Source organism: Pelmatolapia mariae, linkage group LG3_W, assembly GCF_036321145.2.
Source record: "Pelmatolapia mariae isolate MD_Pm_ZW linkage group LG3_W, Pm_UMD_F_2, whole genome shotgun sequence".
Lineage (NCBI taxonomy): Eukaryota > Metazoa > Chordata > Actinopteri > Cichliformes > Cichlidae > Pelmatolapia > Pelmatolapia mariae.
In genome coordinates this window covers 79,657,740-79,673,877 of record NC_086229.1, presented here as the reverse complement: position 1 = coordinate 79,673,877, position 16,138 = coordinate 79,657,740, and the positions used below count along the sequence as shown (strand labels likewise).

The 16,138-nt window shown below is 41.4% G+C and overlaps 1 protein-coding gene across 1 annotated transcript; it reads right to left on the bottom strand.

The window, feature by feature from the left end:
* Positions 1-2,809: 2,809 nt before the first annotated feature.
* capga (capping protein (actin filament), gelsolin-like a) lies at positions 2,810-15,694 on the bottom strand. Its single transcript, XM_063464848.1, has 9 exons — positions 15,574-15,694; positions 8,635-8,828; positions 5,974-6,128; positions 5,380-5,538; positions 5,024-5,173; positions 4,718-4,804; positions 4,497-4,629; positions 3,422-3,513; positions 2,810-3,223 (listed from the first exon to the last, which is right to left on the bottom strand). Exons 2-9 carry the CDS (start codon positions 8,825-8,827, stop codon positions 3,158-3,160), a joined length of 1,035 nt encoding a protein of 344 aa, XP_063320918.1. The 5' UTR covers position 8,828; positions 15,574-15,694; the 3' UTR covers positions 2,810-3,157.
* Positions 15,695-16,138: the final 444 nt, after the last annotated feature.

The following is a 16,138-nucleotide window of genomic DNA, read 5'->3' as shown; positions in this document are numbered from 1 at the left end:
CACGAAACCTTGTCAGTTTCCTGGCAGCTTCGTTACCGAGGGCACTGTGAGGGTATAATGGCGTGATTTTTTTCTTTTTATGACTGCAGTAAATTTCAGGTTATGACTGGGAGGGAGACAGATACTCTGTGTGGCTGTTGGTAAACTGTATATGCAGCAGGAGTGTTAAGAGTCATTTACAGTATCTGTGCTTTATAAACTTCAGTTGTTGCAAAAAATCATAAAAGATAAAAATTCTTTAAACAGTAAAAAAATGTGATTTTACTTTTTACTGCATCACTGGATTCAGTTTGACTGTAGTGAAACTGTAGTGAAGCTTATTAAAAAGACTTCAGTGACTTAGTATAAAGCCATCTTTCAGGAATGACTATACTAGTTTCATTTCATTATTTTTGTTGTTTTTTTGTTTTTAAGTAAATCTTCATGTGAAGCACTTTGTAACTCTGTGATGAAAGGTGCTATATAAATAATTATTAGAACTGAAAAGACAAAAAAAACACACATTACAGCTCTACATCTAACATAATGTGGGATTTGTTTTTATGTCTTTATTTCCTTTTGCTTAACTGCAAATTATGAGTCGAAGAAGTTACTGATTACTGTCAATAACATCCATTGATTGGACTCATAACGTCCCGAGTGGGTGTAATTTGGAAGGGTGTTGCATGGTGTCAAAAAAGGAAGAAAAATAGGAACTTCCATTGAAAATGACTCAAGGCATGCACATCTGGATGTCTTCAGCATTACACACAGAAACACATACTTCCCTGTGTGTATCATCAGCGCGCTGCCCTTTATTACCCTTTAGTCATCAGTGTTACATCTCGCTGCACTGTGCAAAATGAAACAGGCATATGAGAAGGAGAGGATTACTTTTAATAACCAGGAGAAGAAGAAAAGTTACAGTCAGCTATACTTGGTCCAAATTAGATTTTTAAAGTGGGGTCCTTATTCCTGGAGTTTTTGCCTAAATCATTGTGGGTATCTTCCAGCGTCTGGTTATCTGTGACTTCAAGGTCAGAGCGTCATTATGCAAGCCGCTGAACCTTATGCTGTTTCTGTTTGTATACAATTAAACCAACAATCTAGGGTAAACTATTAGCCGCTGAGTTTTTTTCCCCTTTTGAACAAACTTCAGTTTGCCTTTTAAAATCGAGTCAGGTGGAGATTAAACCTGAATGAATCATCCTGCAAGAGAACATTTGTGAACTTTCTAACCTTCAGCAGCAGTATAACCTAAAATATGATCAAATGTTTCCACAGTTTGTGTAAGAGAACCAAATTCAACAATTCAGTCCGACTTTAAAAGCATACTTGACTGAAAATGAATCTCTGCATTAAAACAACAACAGCAAAAAACAGCAACCTTTCATAATCTCCTATAATGAGTTTGAACTTAAGCAGTCTGCAGTAAGAAAGACTGGGTACAAATCAGGGGAAATCAAAATACCTGGTCCTTCCCTGAGAGTGGCTGACCAGCACAAATCACTCTGAGAACAAGACGTGTTATAGCCTGGGAGGTCACACAGAGCTCAGAGTAGCTTCTAAGCAGCTAAAGGCCTCGTTGATACAGGCTAATTTCATTGTTCATGAGTCCACAGCAGGGCCGTAAGGAGAAACTTATTTCTATGTCAAAAAAAAGCTGTACTGTATATTTGCAGCTTTTTATAAATGGTAAATGTAGTGGTTCTTTTACTTTAGTACTCTACCTGACCAATCAAAGTACTATACACAACTTACCTCATTCAGAAAAGCATTTTAAAAAAAATGCAACTTGGGCTTATTATCTTACCCAAGGATACAGGACTTGGAGCAGTCAGGGACTGAACCACCAACCTTTTGATAAGTCGATGACCTGTTCTACCTCCTGAGCTTCAGCCACCCAAGATCACAGAGACAAGTCAGAAAGCTGTCTGAGTAACATTTTGTAGTTGTAGTTAAATACCTAAACCAAAGGTTTTTGGTTAAAGCAGAATAAACATCAGCATCAGAGGCTGATCCCCTCTGAGAGACATCTGGAGGTGGGAGATTCTTTGGATCTGTTTCAATGCGCCTGCTGATTAGAAGCACTGACCTTTGTGCTATGCCAGGTAGTCATTAAGAGAAAACGCCAGGGCATGTTCCTGTGAACTTAATCTAAGTAGGAAATAGGTCATGGAGCCATACAAAAACCCACACAGGGACTGGTCAAAGAGGAATGATGACAGCATTTTTGGAAGTGAGTGAAGGAAACAATTACTGGCATTTTTTAGTCCCACAGCTGGTTTACTCTGAATACTCCAAGTCACGGATATGGAATAATGAAGGCCTGATAATATTGTCTTCTCAGATTATTTAGGGTTTCCTCTTCACCCCCTTTTCAATAGTTGCATGAAAATAATCTCGACATTGTTTTTGTGCAAAAATACAAATTTGATTTCCCTGCAGCTGAAGCCGAACAGGCAAAAGGTAAAACAGTATATATAACTGTCCTTTCAAAAAGTCCCTTATGTAAAAGTATGCCACATATTACTCAGCAGTAAATGCAATGCCCCCTGTGACCGACTTAATAATGCCAGATTATTTAATCACAAACTATTGTGGAAGTTTATTGATGGTCTATTGTTAATTATTAATAGTGTGTTATTATACAGTCGGGTGTAATATTTGTGCAGCCGTGGCAGCAGTAAGGGCATAGTTTAGAATAAAGGTTATATAAAGCCCACAGTTGTGGGTGGAGACGTGACTGATAAGCATCAGCTAATTTCCCCACATGATGACTGGAGGGGAGGTAAAAAAAAATAAAAAAAATCAGCACAACTTCCTCCTGTATAAACCAGAGTTTTACATTTATTTTTGAAATGCAGGCAAAACTGGGACAGCATTGAACCAATGTAAAAAAAAAAGAAGCACATCTCATTTACTTGAGTTATAACTAATATTTCTCCTCATATCCTTTTTCTGTTACTACAAGGAACTTTTTTTTTTTTATAAAAGTGGCATCACATCTCTGATTCTACCAAAGTCCAAGGCAAGAGGCAGCTTACGGTCAGCCTTACAAATATGTACATACAAGTCAGTATATATATATTAAAAAAACAAAACGATGCATTTTGTAACAGGTGCTCTCTGAAGATGCGCAGCCTCGTCTCCATGTGCAGGATTCCCAGTGAAATGCTCAGTTCCAGTTTTTGAAGAACTGCTTGAAGATGATGGTCTCCTTCCCCTGTGGCAGGATTTCCACCTGTAGTGCAACGCACATAAAACTTTACTGCTAACCGCTTATATAAGAGGCCTTACAGTTGACATCACAAACTCACACGTCAGATCTGTGGCTGTAAAAATAGAAACTAAGAGATGGTGCGAGCTTTCCTGTCTACAGTAAAGAAAGACGCTTGACTGGTTTGTGGTGTCTAACATAAGCAGCTTTTAGCAGCAGTACCTGTGTTTTCATGCGTGGGTAATTCATTTGTTCGATGAATTTGTCCGCCATCTGCAGGGCCACCCTCTTCTCCTCGGCATTTGCTCCGTTACCTGATGATTAAATGAGCTAATGTTAATTAGTAGCTCTATTTGAGAGCTTTTTCGCACACAGAGTCACAGGCTTACAGGGTAACTTTAGATATCAGGCGTGGTGTCCCTGCTACAAGCTACCGCGATGAACAAATTCTTGAATAAAAGGCCCCTGAGCACATTTACAAAAAATACTGACCCACATACGAAGCAGCAAACAGCTGGTAGTGCTTTTACACTACTTCTTCACACTGGGCCAACTGTTTTCCACAGCAGCCCTTTTCTAAAGTAAAATCGTACAGAAACACGGGTGTTTAATGACTTTAATGAAGGTTTTGATTGCATTTATTATTTTATGAGCTATAATAGTTAATGTGAAAGAGGTCAGTTAATACAGTCTGATTTTCACATGCATCAGCCAACTTAGTGACCTTAATAGCTACTTTATCTCTCTGACAGTTTTTTTAATCAACCTTGGAGCTGCTGTATAGTTGTGGCAGAAATTTTGGGCTTCAGTTTTTTAACGATTAGGTTATTTCTATACACTCAATTGAAACCTTAATTAGGCACGGCTTGCCTGCACGAGTTTGGATCCCTTTTTACCTTCAGAGCGGCCTTAACTCTTCATAGTACTTTTCTTACTACGGTGTGATCTTCTGCTACTGGAGACCATCTGCTGCAGGGTTTGCTGTTTGCTGTGTGTTCAGAGATGCTCTTCTGCCCACTTTGAACTTTAGCAAGTAGCTTTGTTTCTATGATGGTTATTTGCGTTTGGTGTGTTGTCTGATCAGTTCAGAGCTGACATTGTGAAGCTGTACAACCCCCGCTGTAGCTCTTTAAGAAACCCTTACTCCGATCACATGTAAGCAGGTCCTCACACTCACCTCCCCGTGAAACTGCCAATCATTATTTTTCACTGTGTTCATTACAATTTCATTTCATCAGATATCAAATATGAGGAGGTGGCAAGTTTGCCGCTTTGAGTTTGAGTAGCAGCTCCTCACCTTTCCAGACGAAGATCTTTCCGTTGGAGCCGTTGTCCAGGATGAAGCAGTCGTCACGAATCAGCAGCTCCTGGGCAAACGGGCTCTTATCGGACACTTTGGTTGTTGTCATGGAACCGGTAGCATCAGACACCTGATGAGTGAGCATACAGTGAACAGTGATGGGAATGGTGGTTTTAAAATGTCAACGTTGTGTATATAGTTCTGCATATAGAGCTTACCTTGTAGAGGGAGGCTACGTTGGAGGCGTCTGCTTTGCTGTCCTCTTCTGGCGTGCTCTCTGGCAAAGTCGGAATCTGTCCTAGGACCTGCAAAGCAGCACAAAAACATCTTATGAGGACTACAAAGAGAAGCTTTTAAAAAAAACAAAAACAACCCCCCCCCCCCCCCCAAAAAAAAAAACAAAACAAAAAACAACAAACCAAAAAAATAGATTTTTTAAATGTAATTATTGACTTGGAAATGGAAGAAAAAAACATCCTTCCTGAATAAAACAATCGGATGACAAATCAGGAAAACTTATTTACTTTGATCATTTCCTCCGGCTCTTCCCCCTCGTTTGCATCCACAATGCGGGCTTTACCGTGTCGGTCTACGTCACGGATCAGCGAGGCGATCTCGCGCACCTTTTGCTTCTCGAAGATGTTGGCTTGCGAGCCGATCCAGGACACAATCGTCTGGGTACAATTATCAACATTAGATCAGCACAACGTGGTAAAAGTGGCACTTTATTTTATGCAGGTTGCAGTAAAAAAGCTAAACAAACTGGTTATTGTGTAGCGCGCTAGTGTATAGCTCTGACACATTTCAGAAGAGTAAATGATTCGGTGGCGTTTGGCTGCACCTCTCCCCGGCATGTCCTCCTTTTGATAGATTATCTCACCTCTCCGAGATCGAGGATGAAGCAGTCTCCCTTGTTGAAGCTCTTCCAGGACAGCTCCACCTCTTTGGCACGGATGTTGCGCTTTCCTTTGATCTGGTACAACCTCTGCACGGTGCCAGAGCCCTGAGCCCTCCTGAAACCTGACTCCACACCACCCTCCTGTGAGGAGAAGCAGAATTATCACTTGGACGGAACTTTCATGGTTGTTTATTTTTTTAACGTTTTACGACAGTTGACTTTTTGGACGAGCGATTTCAGCATTAACGTTGATTCATTTTAACAAGCTCAGATTGATACCTGTAAAGAAGTCATCAGAAGCTCTAAAACAATAAAATGAGTTATTTATGTAACCAAGGATGTACCTGAGGTGGCCAAATCTACACAGACCTGACCACCTCAATCTCCTAAAAATAAAATAATAAAATGAAAAAGTCATACGGTACAGAATATTGTATTTTAAAGCTTGTTGTTGCTTGTTTTAAATAGCAGTGCACAGTTCAGTGCAGTACAGGTATGCTGTGGTAATAAAGTTACTGGCATTTTCAGTTTTAGGCATCCAAACATGTCGCTGTTTCTAGAATCAGGTCTGCTCACCTTGTAGCTGACCCCTCGGGGGAAGAGCTCCATGAACTCCGGAGTCTCGAAGCCCTGAACGTGCCTGTGCTGAATGGGGTCTCCACCCAGAAAATTATCCAGCTGGGTGGCCAGCATGGCACAGGCTACCTGCTCATCTCGAGACGATTTTTCACCTGAAATGGGTGGGGGTGGGGGGGTGTACAAAAAGTACAAAAACTCAGTTCACTTATAAATGATTGGCGATGTGAAAAGTCAAGTTTGGGGATTAAAAGCTGAAAAACTGCTCTGGAAAACCTGTTGCTGCAAGTTAAACTTATGAGCGTGATGTAACTCCAATTAGAATTTGTTCTCACTTTATGGGAGATTTCCCAAAGCATTCAGTAAGATATTAATACATTCGGCCAGCTGAGGTCGAGTTTGTGATGATAAATCCGCCTCAGTGCATCCAGTAGGAGCTGCTTCGACTATTTGAGTCACTTTCTGATTGTTAATTTGAACTCTCACAAATTCAAAACGTATTTACTTCTGTATTTTGTGATGTCAGAGTTGAGGCTGACTTCTCATTATACTAAAGCTAGGAGACGGTGCGAAAAATTAGCCTACAGAGAGTGGTGCCACACATTTTCCTGGACATTCAGGTTATCTGTGGACCTCTAGTGCATCATCTAGCCCTACGGCCACAAAGCACTGTTAGCTCTGCAAATAACATATGAGTACTGCTACATGTACTACCAGACTTACAGACAGTTTGTACCACCAGGCCAATCAGGCTTCTTAACATATCTAAATATTACACACTGCATATTTGCTTTCTTGCTTCTCTGCACATTGTCTTATTTCTTGCACTGCTTACATAAAAAAAGCTCCTAAACCTTTACTCCTACCCTAGACTAAAGCTAATTTTAACTTTACCAGTAAAACTAAGTATTAATACTAAACAGGGGTCAGGAACAACTGTGGGCTGGCCAAACAGCTTTAATTAAAGGAAATAAATCTATAATCTAAAACGGTTCTTCCAAAAATAGCTGGAGGCGTGTGAATTTATTTTGTTGTCTCTGGTTTCCTGTGACAAATAAGCACGAGGAGTTTTCAAGAAAGCCACAGTCTGCCTCTTCTTCTGCAGAGTTACACTTTCACATACAGGGCATAATAAAAAAGAAGAAGAAAAAACCCCACGAGTTTCTTACCAGGTCTTCAAATAATGTAAATACAACTTCAGATGAGCAACAACATATTACTCATTAGACTGTGTCATTATTTATCTAACAAAAACTGAGCCAAAGTGTAGAAGCAGTGCGTGAAAAACTAAATACACCCAAAGATTGGGTAGTTTGTCGACCCACCTTTAGCAACAGTAACTTGAAGTAATGGTTTCTGTATGACTATCAGTGCCTCACATTGTTCCCATTCTTATTTGCAGCATTGCTTCATTTCATTGAGGGCACTCAAAAGCATTAAAATAAGGTTGAGGTTTGCCTTGCAGCACCTTAATTCTTTTGTTTTCCAACCATTTTGCTGTAGGTTTGCTGCTGTGCTTGGCATCATTGTCCTGTTACATGACCCAGTTTCAGTCGTGCTTTAGCTGTCAGACAGACGGCCTTACATTTGACTCTAGAGTACTTTAGTACACAGAGGAGTTCATGTGTGACTCAATGACTGCACGTTGCCCAGTTCCTGTGGCTGCAAAACAAACCCAAATCATCACCCCTCAACCACTGAGCTTCACAGTCGGTATGAGGTGTTTGTGATGACCTTGCTTGTAATTTCTCTGAACTTGCTTCCAGTTGAATCTAAATAATCTTTCTCACTGTAGACTGGAATGCCTTATAACTCTTCCTTGATGGGCAACAACAGTTGCTTCTCCAAGACCACTTCTGACATCTTTTCTCTTTGACATCATGTTAACACAGACCTGAGTGCCAGGTCTGATCAGTTAATCAAGTGCATTTGATTATCTTCTGGCTGCTACTTACCCTCTTTGTTTATGTGGAAGCACTAAAGGTTTGCTTAGTGTTTCACATACTGCTTTGCATCGATATCCTCTTTTCAAATAGCAGCTTTATTATTTACCTGTATCCAACATATTTAATGGAAATCTGTAAATTGTAACTATTATAAAAAACCCCACACAGGTTACACTCTCTAATCAGGCGCTGGTACGACTGATTAAAAAAAGCTGAACTAAAAAAACGGTGGACATACAAAGACACCGCCGGTCCATCAAGGAGAGGAGGAGGGAGGATTAACAGAGGTGCATGTTTGAGCGAAGAGAGGGCTCTCCAAGTTGTGACAATCAGCTTAGTGTTACCAAAGCACCGGATACATGCTGGAAACAACAGCCACATTTGAGTACTATAACAGTGCTCCTGTATTTTTAATGCTTCCCTCTGGATTCATTCCCTCATCATCCCTCTTCATCCAGCTTCTCTCGACACACAATGATGCATCAGGGCAGCAGAGTGTCTCGTGTGTCATCACCATCAGCGGGGCTACTAGCCTTTCAGCCAGGGTTAGGTGTGTAGCGAGCACCAGACAATGCTTAGCTCTTTTACTGGGTGGAGTAAAATGGAAATCAGATACTCTTCCATTGTTTTTCTCCAAGTAAAGTCAAGACTACTTTGTGTTTGATTTGCATCGGGTAGCATGTTGCATAAACCAGATGCGTCTTCAGTCTCTTACCTATCCACATGTGGAGGTCAGCTCCCTCCTCCCCGCGGTTATCCAGCACCAAATAGGAGTCTCCATTGAAGAAAGCTCCCACCTCAGAGGAATCTAGTGGCACCGCCTTCATCTTTTCTACTCTCCATACCCACAGGCCCTGCTGCCGGACCTCTGGGCTGAACTGACCTGGCACTGGCTTCAAGGGGAGCATACTACATGGAGAAAAGAACAAAGTAAAAAGGTGTTAGAAGAAAAAACAAATAAAGAGTAGGGAGCATATGGGAAGCTTATCCATGGAGGACATCTGAGTCACACATCATGTCCCTTAAAGAAGGAAGAAGAAACAGGAAGTGGCAAAACAGTGTTGTGTAACTTGTTCTACATGGGAGCGCGTGTACGGATTTGGCTGGAGTAAGTAGAAGTAAAAGAGGAAGTTGAAGCCACATTTGTCTAAACTGAGCGGCTTTACGTGACCTTTCTTGTCTACTCCTCAAAGGTGCCTAAATTCTCACTAAACTCACACTCGTCTCCACACTCAAGGAGAAGGTACACTTCTGAATGTAGCTGGAGGTTGTTTGATTCGCTCTTACTGTAATCGTTTTAAGGCAACAGAACAGAGGCTGGAGACACTGTGATGAGTGTAATTATATCTCAAGTAGATACAAAGTGTGGGTTGTGTTGCTGCCTAAGGACCACAAGCTACATTACATGACTTTTATGCAACACGACACCAACGCAGCCTTAGTGCCACTGCACAAAAACAGTTGGTGTCGCAGGTAGGTATGAGGCCAGGGTGGACTCGCGTAATCGTGCCCCTCTTGTTTTTCATTAGCAACAAAAAACTTGTGTTTTTTTGTAGTACACAAACAAGTGTGTCATCCAACCACACTCCCACGTCTTCCTGTCTTTGGTTGGTTTTTCTGGTTTGTCTCTTTGCACGAGAGCAGACGGTTAGCCTTGTAGGGGGATCAGATCACCAACGTCACCACCTTTCATGTCATTATCTCTCACTGTGCCTGACTGTATTTTTACATTGCATCTAAATTGTGGAAACTTGCAATCATATTTTTTATTGCTTGTACCTATTAGGGCTTCAGCCACACACGACCCAGAATTGGACAAGTGGAAAATGGAGATAAGGATGACGTTTGTCCCCTTTATGATATGTGTACTGTTCATTTCTGACCATCAGTCTGTTTTTATATGCTTGTTTTTACATGCTTGTTCAGGCTTGTTCAGCTTCAGCACCCTCACAGTGGTGAGGGTGCTGGAGCCTATTTGAAATGCCATAGAGTGGCAAGCGGGGAACACCATGGACAGGTCCCTGGTCTTATTGCCAACATACTACTACACTACTATTATGTATATATTGGTTAATAGGACAAGTATTTAAGTTTTATTTTGTTACAAAGAAATAAAAAAGGCAATACATCACACTGGAAAGGCTTGAAGTGTCTTTTTTTTGGAGCTTTCAAGCACATCCGAGTTGTCTTTGGCAGGGTCGGCGACTCATTGGATCATGTGAGTGAAGGTTTGCTCTTTTGTGAGGTAAGGGTGATTAACTCAGCAATCTTTATCTACTGAAAAAGACCAAGAGATATTTTGAAAGCTCTGGGACAGTAGCCATTTCTTTAGGTTAGTGAACTGTCACGCAACAAGAATTATGTTGTTTAAACAGAAGAACAGAAACTGTAACCCTAAGTGATGGCCTACTTCGTTGCTCTACAGTTTTCAGCAAGATCTTCTGGATGAAGACAGACCATGTTGAAACTGACTTTGTTGGACTGATGATTTGAGGAATACCCTTGCCAGCTGCTAAAAGCAGCACAAAACTATATAAGGGAACCGTAAACAAAATTATTTGGAATTAATTTTGCAGTGACTCACAGGAAAAGGACACAGAAGCCAAAACCCAGGTTTTAATCCAAACAATAACGGGAACTTGAAGGTCGGCGACGTCATAGCTTATCAGGTCCACGATCGACCACAGTTCATAAGTTAATTTGTGAAATACACAAAGTTTTGTCATTGGCTGTGCAACACAAACTAGTGAGAGTTAGAATCCATTGAGAAGTTAGGGTGGCTTGGAAACAGTGATAATCTGGACAAATTAATCTCATTCACCACCAAATGAAAGGACTTTGGGTCAGAGTATTGTGAAAGTAGTAGTAGTAGTAACCATTGATATAAAAAGCATAAAATTATGAGCATGCAGCAGCACTGTTGCATTGATTGTATTACTGCAGTTAGCTTGTGATATGAAGGCCACACCTATATAACGAGGAAGTTAACCAATAGGACCACTCCCCTCCATGATCAACATTTCAAAATTCTTTCTTTACAATTTTGTACAAACTCTGTAAACCTTGAGATTCTTATGTCACTGACTTTGCTGAATGGCAGAAATGCTGAAACTGTAAATAGTATGCATGAAGGTAATACTGTGAAAAAATATATAAAAGGCGCTGTGAAATGACAAACATGACAGTGACTTTGAGTATAATTTGGATAAACTTATGTGATCACTGTAAGTTTCACTAAAATGAGACCAACAGTGCAGGAAAAGCAGAGATTCTTGTGAATTGCGAATAAATGGATGGCAATGCCATGGCACGAGCTCATGAGCTAAAACTAGAAAACACGAGATTATGTCAGGAATATTTGATAACCTGAATCAACTTGACAACTGACGAGTGCAAAGCAGGATATATTTACACTGATCAGGCTTAACATCATGACCACTGACAGGTGAACGAACAACATTGATTACCTCTTCAACATAGCACCTATTAGTGGGCGTGATGTATCAAGCAAGTGAACATTTTTATCCACAAAGATGTGTTAGAAGCAGGAAAAATGGGTTTGATTAAGGCCAAACTGTGATGCTCGACGACTGGGTCAGAGCATCTCCAAAACTGCAGATCTTGTGTCATGTTCTCATTCTGCAGTGGTCAGTATCTATTAAAAGTGATCCAAGAAAGGGACAATGGTGAACCAGTAACAGGGTGATTTCAAACAGATGAGCTGCTGTAGTTTAGATTACCTAAAAATGTAATTCTGGTTTGAATAGAAAGGTGTGAGAGTGCACAGAGCATAACCGCTTGTTGGGTAGGGCGCTGCATAGCTGCAGACAAGTTAGGATAACCATGCTGACCCCTGTCCACCACCGAAAGCGACCAACAAAGAGCATGTGAGCATCAGAATGGGACCACAGAGCAATGAAAGAAAGCGCCCTGGACATATAGGGGATTTTCCCATACGTCACTGAAGTATGTGAAAATGACTAGACCTTCTGCCCCTCCCTTTCCTCCTTTCTAAATAGCAGGATAATGCCACAAAGCAGAAATGGTTCAGGAATGGTTTGAGGAGCACAACAAGCTTGAGGTGTCGACTTGGCCTCCAAATTCCTCAGATCTCAATCCAGTCGAGCATCTGTGGGACGTGCTGGACAAAAAAACCTGATCAATGAAGGCCCCACCTTGCAGCTTACAGAATTTAAAGCATCTGTTGCTAACATCTTGGTGCCGGATACCACAGCGCACCTTCAGAGGTCGAGTGGAGTCCATGATCAAGGCTGTTTTGGCACCAAAAGGAGACCAACACAATATTAGGTAGGTGCTCATAATGTTATGCCTGACTGGTGTATACTAAGCAGACTGAATTCCTAACTGACCACAGGTGTGGTACAAAAGGGTGGGAAACAGAACAGAGACCTCAAAATAAACAGGAAGTGGCTAAACAGTAGCTGATGATGACACAACTGGTTTCAATGGCCAAAAAAATCAACTTTCAAGATGTCAAAGAGCTGACTGATAAATATTAACTTCAGTGTCGATGACGGGCGAGAAGAAAGACTTCCCAGCTTTTATACAATCTTTATCATATTGATGCATGCTGATGCATATCTGCAGTTTCGCATATTCATCATCAACCTTATCATAAAAATGTTTCACAACGTCAAGAAGCTGTGGGGTTGTTTTTTTTTTTTCTTGCGATAAAACTAATTAAAAAAAGGTGGCAAACTTATGGGTGTCATAACACATTCAGAGTGAGCCCCAACAGGCATTTAGATAAACATCTGTTTATAAAATAAAGCATGGGTGGAGCACTTACACTTAAACACTTTCTTTTAGCTCTATCATCATATAAGTGAGAAGTTTTTGTTTTAACTGTGCTGCTACAGATGCAACGGGAAGATAAAGGAGGGCTGGAAAACAAGCAATTAGCTTAATTATAGGGATTAGAGTCAAGTGAGGATCCAACATGTAAGAAGCTGCTCCCAGTGCTACTGCGTTATGTGTCTTAAAACAACTCATTTGGCAGCAGAAAAAAGCGCATCTATCAATGCTGACTATCAGCACTGTGGTCAGACTAACAGGATGTCAACATGCTTTTAAAACTCAGCATTATTTTTGTAAACTATCAATCGAGCAAACAGCGCAGTGAAGTGAGCATCTGAACATATATACTGAGTAGTGTAGAGGGGGTGCAGGGAAACGGAGAAAGGCGGCACATGCAGAGGCCACTGGGTTAAGGTTACAGTGCTTGGACAGCCGCTTGAAGAGTAAGTAAGGAGGCACAAATAAAAGCACCGGTCCACTTAACTGTATGATCTCCTCTGGTACCTCCAGCATGCTGTCTGACTCCAGGTCCATTCTGCGTGTCCACTGGAGTGTGTGTTGTGTGTTTGAGGTTGTAAGATATCGAGGCGTCTGACGAGGAGGAGTGTTTGAGCTCACCTGGCCTTGTTAGCTTATATGTGGGAGGTAACTGAAGCCGGAGTGATGAAAGCCTACCTGAGGCCCGAAGATAGGACGCTGCGTGTGTGTGGAGGTGGGGAGAGTCGGGTTCCTGGTTTCCTGGCTAAAGCTAAACACCAAGCTGATAATTACAGTGAGAGCGAGCTGCTGGCTTCTTCGTCTTTCCACTGTTTCCCCCTCCTCTATCGCCATCTCTTCCCCTTGTCCCCATTTGCCCTCTTTAAAACAGGAGCGAAGGGCTGGTCTAAGTAAAGCATTTGTGTATCCAGCCTCTGAGGTTCAGAGGGTAAGTAGCAGCCAGTTGCCGATAAGTGTGAGCAGTTTGGAGATCTGAAGCATTCAGGTGTCTTAACACAATGTCATAATCTGCTCAGGAGCGTATGTCGCAGCAAGTTTTACCCCAAGATAAGGCCCAAAAGCTACATGTCAGACTCTACAGCTCTCAGCTAGGATGGTAAATGTTAAAGTTCATGCCGATAGAAAAACACTGAACAAGTATGGCTTGTGTGGACGGGCTGCCAGGGGAACGTGGACCATCAAGTCCTCCGTATACCAAAGTATGCTAAAGTCAGGTGTGAGGCCATCTGTCTGACAGCTAAAGCTAATCTGGTTCATGCAAGAGGGGAATGATCCCAAGCACAGCAGTAAATCTACAACAGAACAGCTGAAAAGGAAAATGATCAAGATGCTGCAGTGGCCCAGCTGCAACCACCCAAAATACTTCGTAACAATGAAGCCAAATGTAATGAAGTTAAAAAATATAAATAAGTATTTGCACAAAAGTAAGTTGGTTTCATGAAACAGTCTGCACGAGGTGGGTCATGCATTAGCAGCCCAATGAAACTTAAAGAACAGCGTCGCAGGAGGAAGTCTTGAAAGGGGCATCTTTTTAGTTACAGCATTATGCTTAATTTTTTTTTTAATGACAATGTAAATAGTAATATAGAGAGAGTAACCTCAGAACTACAATTTTACTTTTCAAAACTAGCTCTGAAGCTAAGCTCCTTTTTAAATTACAAGCCTGGCATCAAACTTCCAAAACCGAAACCTGCTTCTTTTTTGTTTACTGCAGTTTCCATTAAACGTATAAATACTGACAGGCCTGTTTTTATTTCTCTTTTTCTTTCTTTCTTACTTCATTTTAGGTTTCTATTATTTTTCAAATTTGGGTATTGGTTTCATTCAAAATCATCTTTCACGTGCCTTTAAAATAATGTGGGGTATTTTAACATTAGTAGTTTCTCCTCTGGTCTATTTAATACGGAGCATAATAACTGAGCACTGTGATCTCTAAAATCCAGTCCAATCTTTTGCGGAGAAACAAGCAAAATGAACTAAAGACGAGTTGCAGAGCAGAAAACGAGGTCGCTCGAGGGGTTAAAATGGTAAAAACGCAATGATGCCCCCTTGGCCTTGTCCACTGAAGCATCAAGTGGCGCCTGGTTAGATGGAGAGGAGAGCCGACAGGGAGGGCTTAGATGGATACACAAGGTCAAAGATAGGCTGCTGGGGTCACTGAGCCAATCAGCCATTCATGCGCTGTTGGGCACACAATGAAATATGAGAGCGTACGACATGCAGGTGCACAGAGCATCAGGCGTGGAGAGACCTGAGAGCAATCTGTTAGTTGGTGATTGCTGAACAGGGTGTGTGTGTATGTGTCTGTGTACGGTTCAGTGGGCTCTACGTTTATGAGAGTGAAATCGAGACAGAGTGATGGAGATACTGAGTGGACTGAAAAACAAATAGGGGTTAGAAAGGAAACAGTGTAATTTTAATGCTGGAATTCGATGTGACAGCACGCTGCCTGTGGTTTAAAGCCAAGGGTAGTTTACTTCCTTGTCTCAAGTAATGACACAGATTGGAAGTTACTTCAGTGCCACACCCTAACCTCAAGGAAATTGTTAGAAAGCTGTAAAAGGAAAGGAAATGAAAAACACGGGGCTTCCCTCGCAGCTAACTGTAAGAGTGTCGCAGTGAAAAAGGGTAAACTTTGAATGAAATGATGGACAGAGGCGAGTCCCACTGACATGAAACTAAAGACTCATTGTCCAGGAGCAGGAATGTGCTGAGCAGACAGGGGAAAAGTACAGGGAAAAGGAAAAGTGCTGCAAAAGACAAAGTAGGAACAGAAAGAAGAAATCAGAGTGAAGAACTGTAGAGGGAAGCAAAAAAACAAATCCGTGATAAGACTTACCTTGGGAAGAGAGCTGGTGGTGGCACAAAACACGTCTGAGCAGGGAGTGGAGAGAAAAGCAGCAATGCAAGAAGCAGCACGACCTTAAAAACACACACACACACACACAGTTAGGCAAGATATTTCCTGCCTCAGTCTGTGGCAAGCTAAGCCCAGCCCTCTGACTCAAAAAACCCACAAAATCTACATTTAGTCAAGACTCAGAGTGAAGGCAGAGCTGCTGCTTTACAAAACCACCAGCCAGCTGTTGAAAGTGGTTTAAATCCATAGTAGTTTGTGTCTTGCGTCAGAAATGTGAAAATTTGGTGTAAAAAATATAAATAAAAAAATAAAAAATGACATGCCATACCATCAACATTAGTTGTTTTTTTCTTGTTGTTTAATGAAACCTTCTTCATTTTAACAATATGAGCTCAGTCGGCCTCTCTGTGACTCACAGAAGTTAACAGTTTTCCTGTAATTAGTTAAACTCGGATTCTCCCAGTCGGACGCGCCCATCTGTGTAGTTAATCAGTTCATCACAAGGAATGCCACGCACCCACCCGCCTGCACAGCTTTACATGCA

Excerpts from the sequence above, each read along its gene's own strand:
- capga (XM_063464848.1), bottom strand. The coding sequence starts at position 8,827 with ATGCTCCCCTTGAAGCCAGTGCCAGGTCAGTTCAGCCCAGAGGTCCGG. Across the intron at positions 5,539-5,973 it reads CCCGAGGGGTCAGCTACAAG|GAGGGTGGTGTGGAGTCAGG; the intron begins GTGAGCAGACCT and ends TTCTCCTCACAG. Across the intron at positions 4,805-5,023 it reads AGCCGGAGGAAATGATCAAA|GTCCTAGGACAGATTCCGAC; the intron begins GTAAATAAGTTT and ends GCTGCTTTGCAG.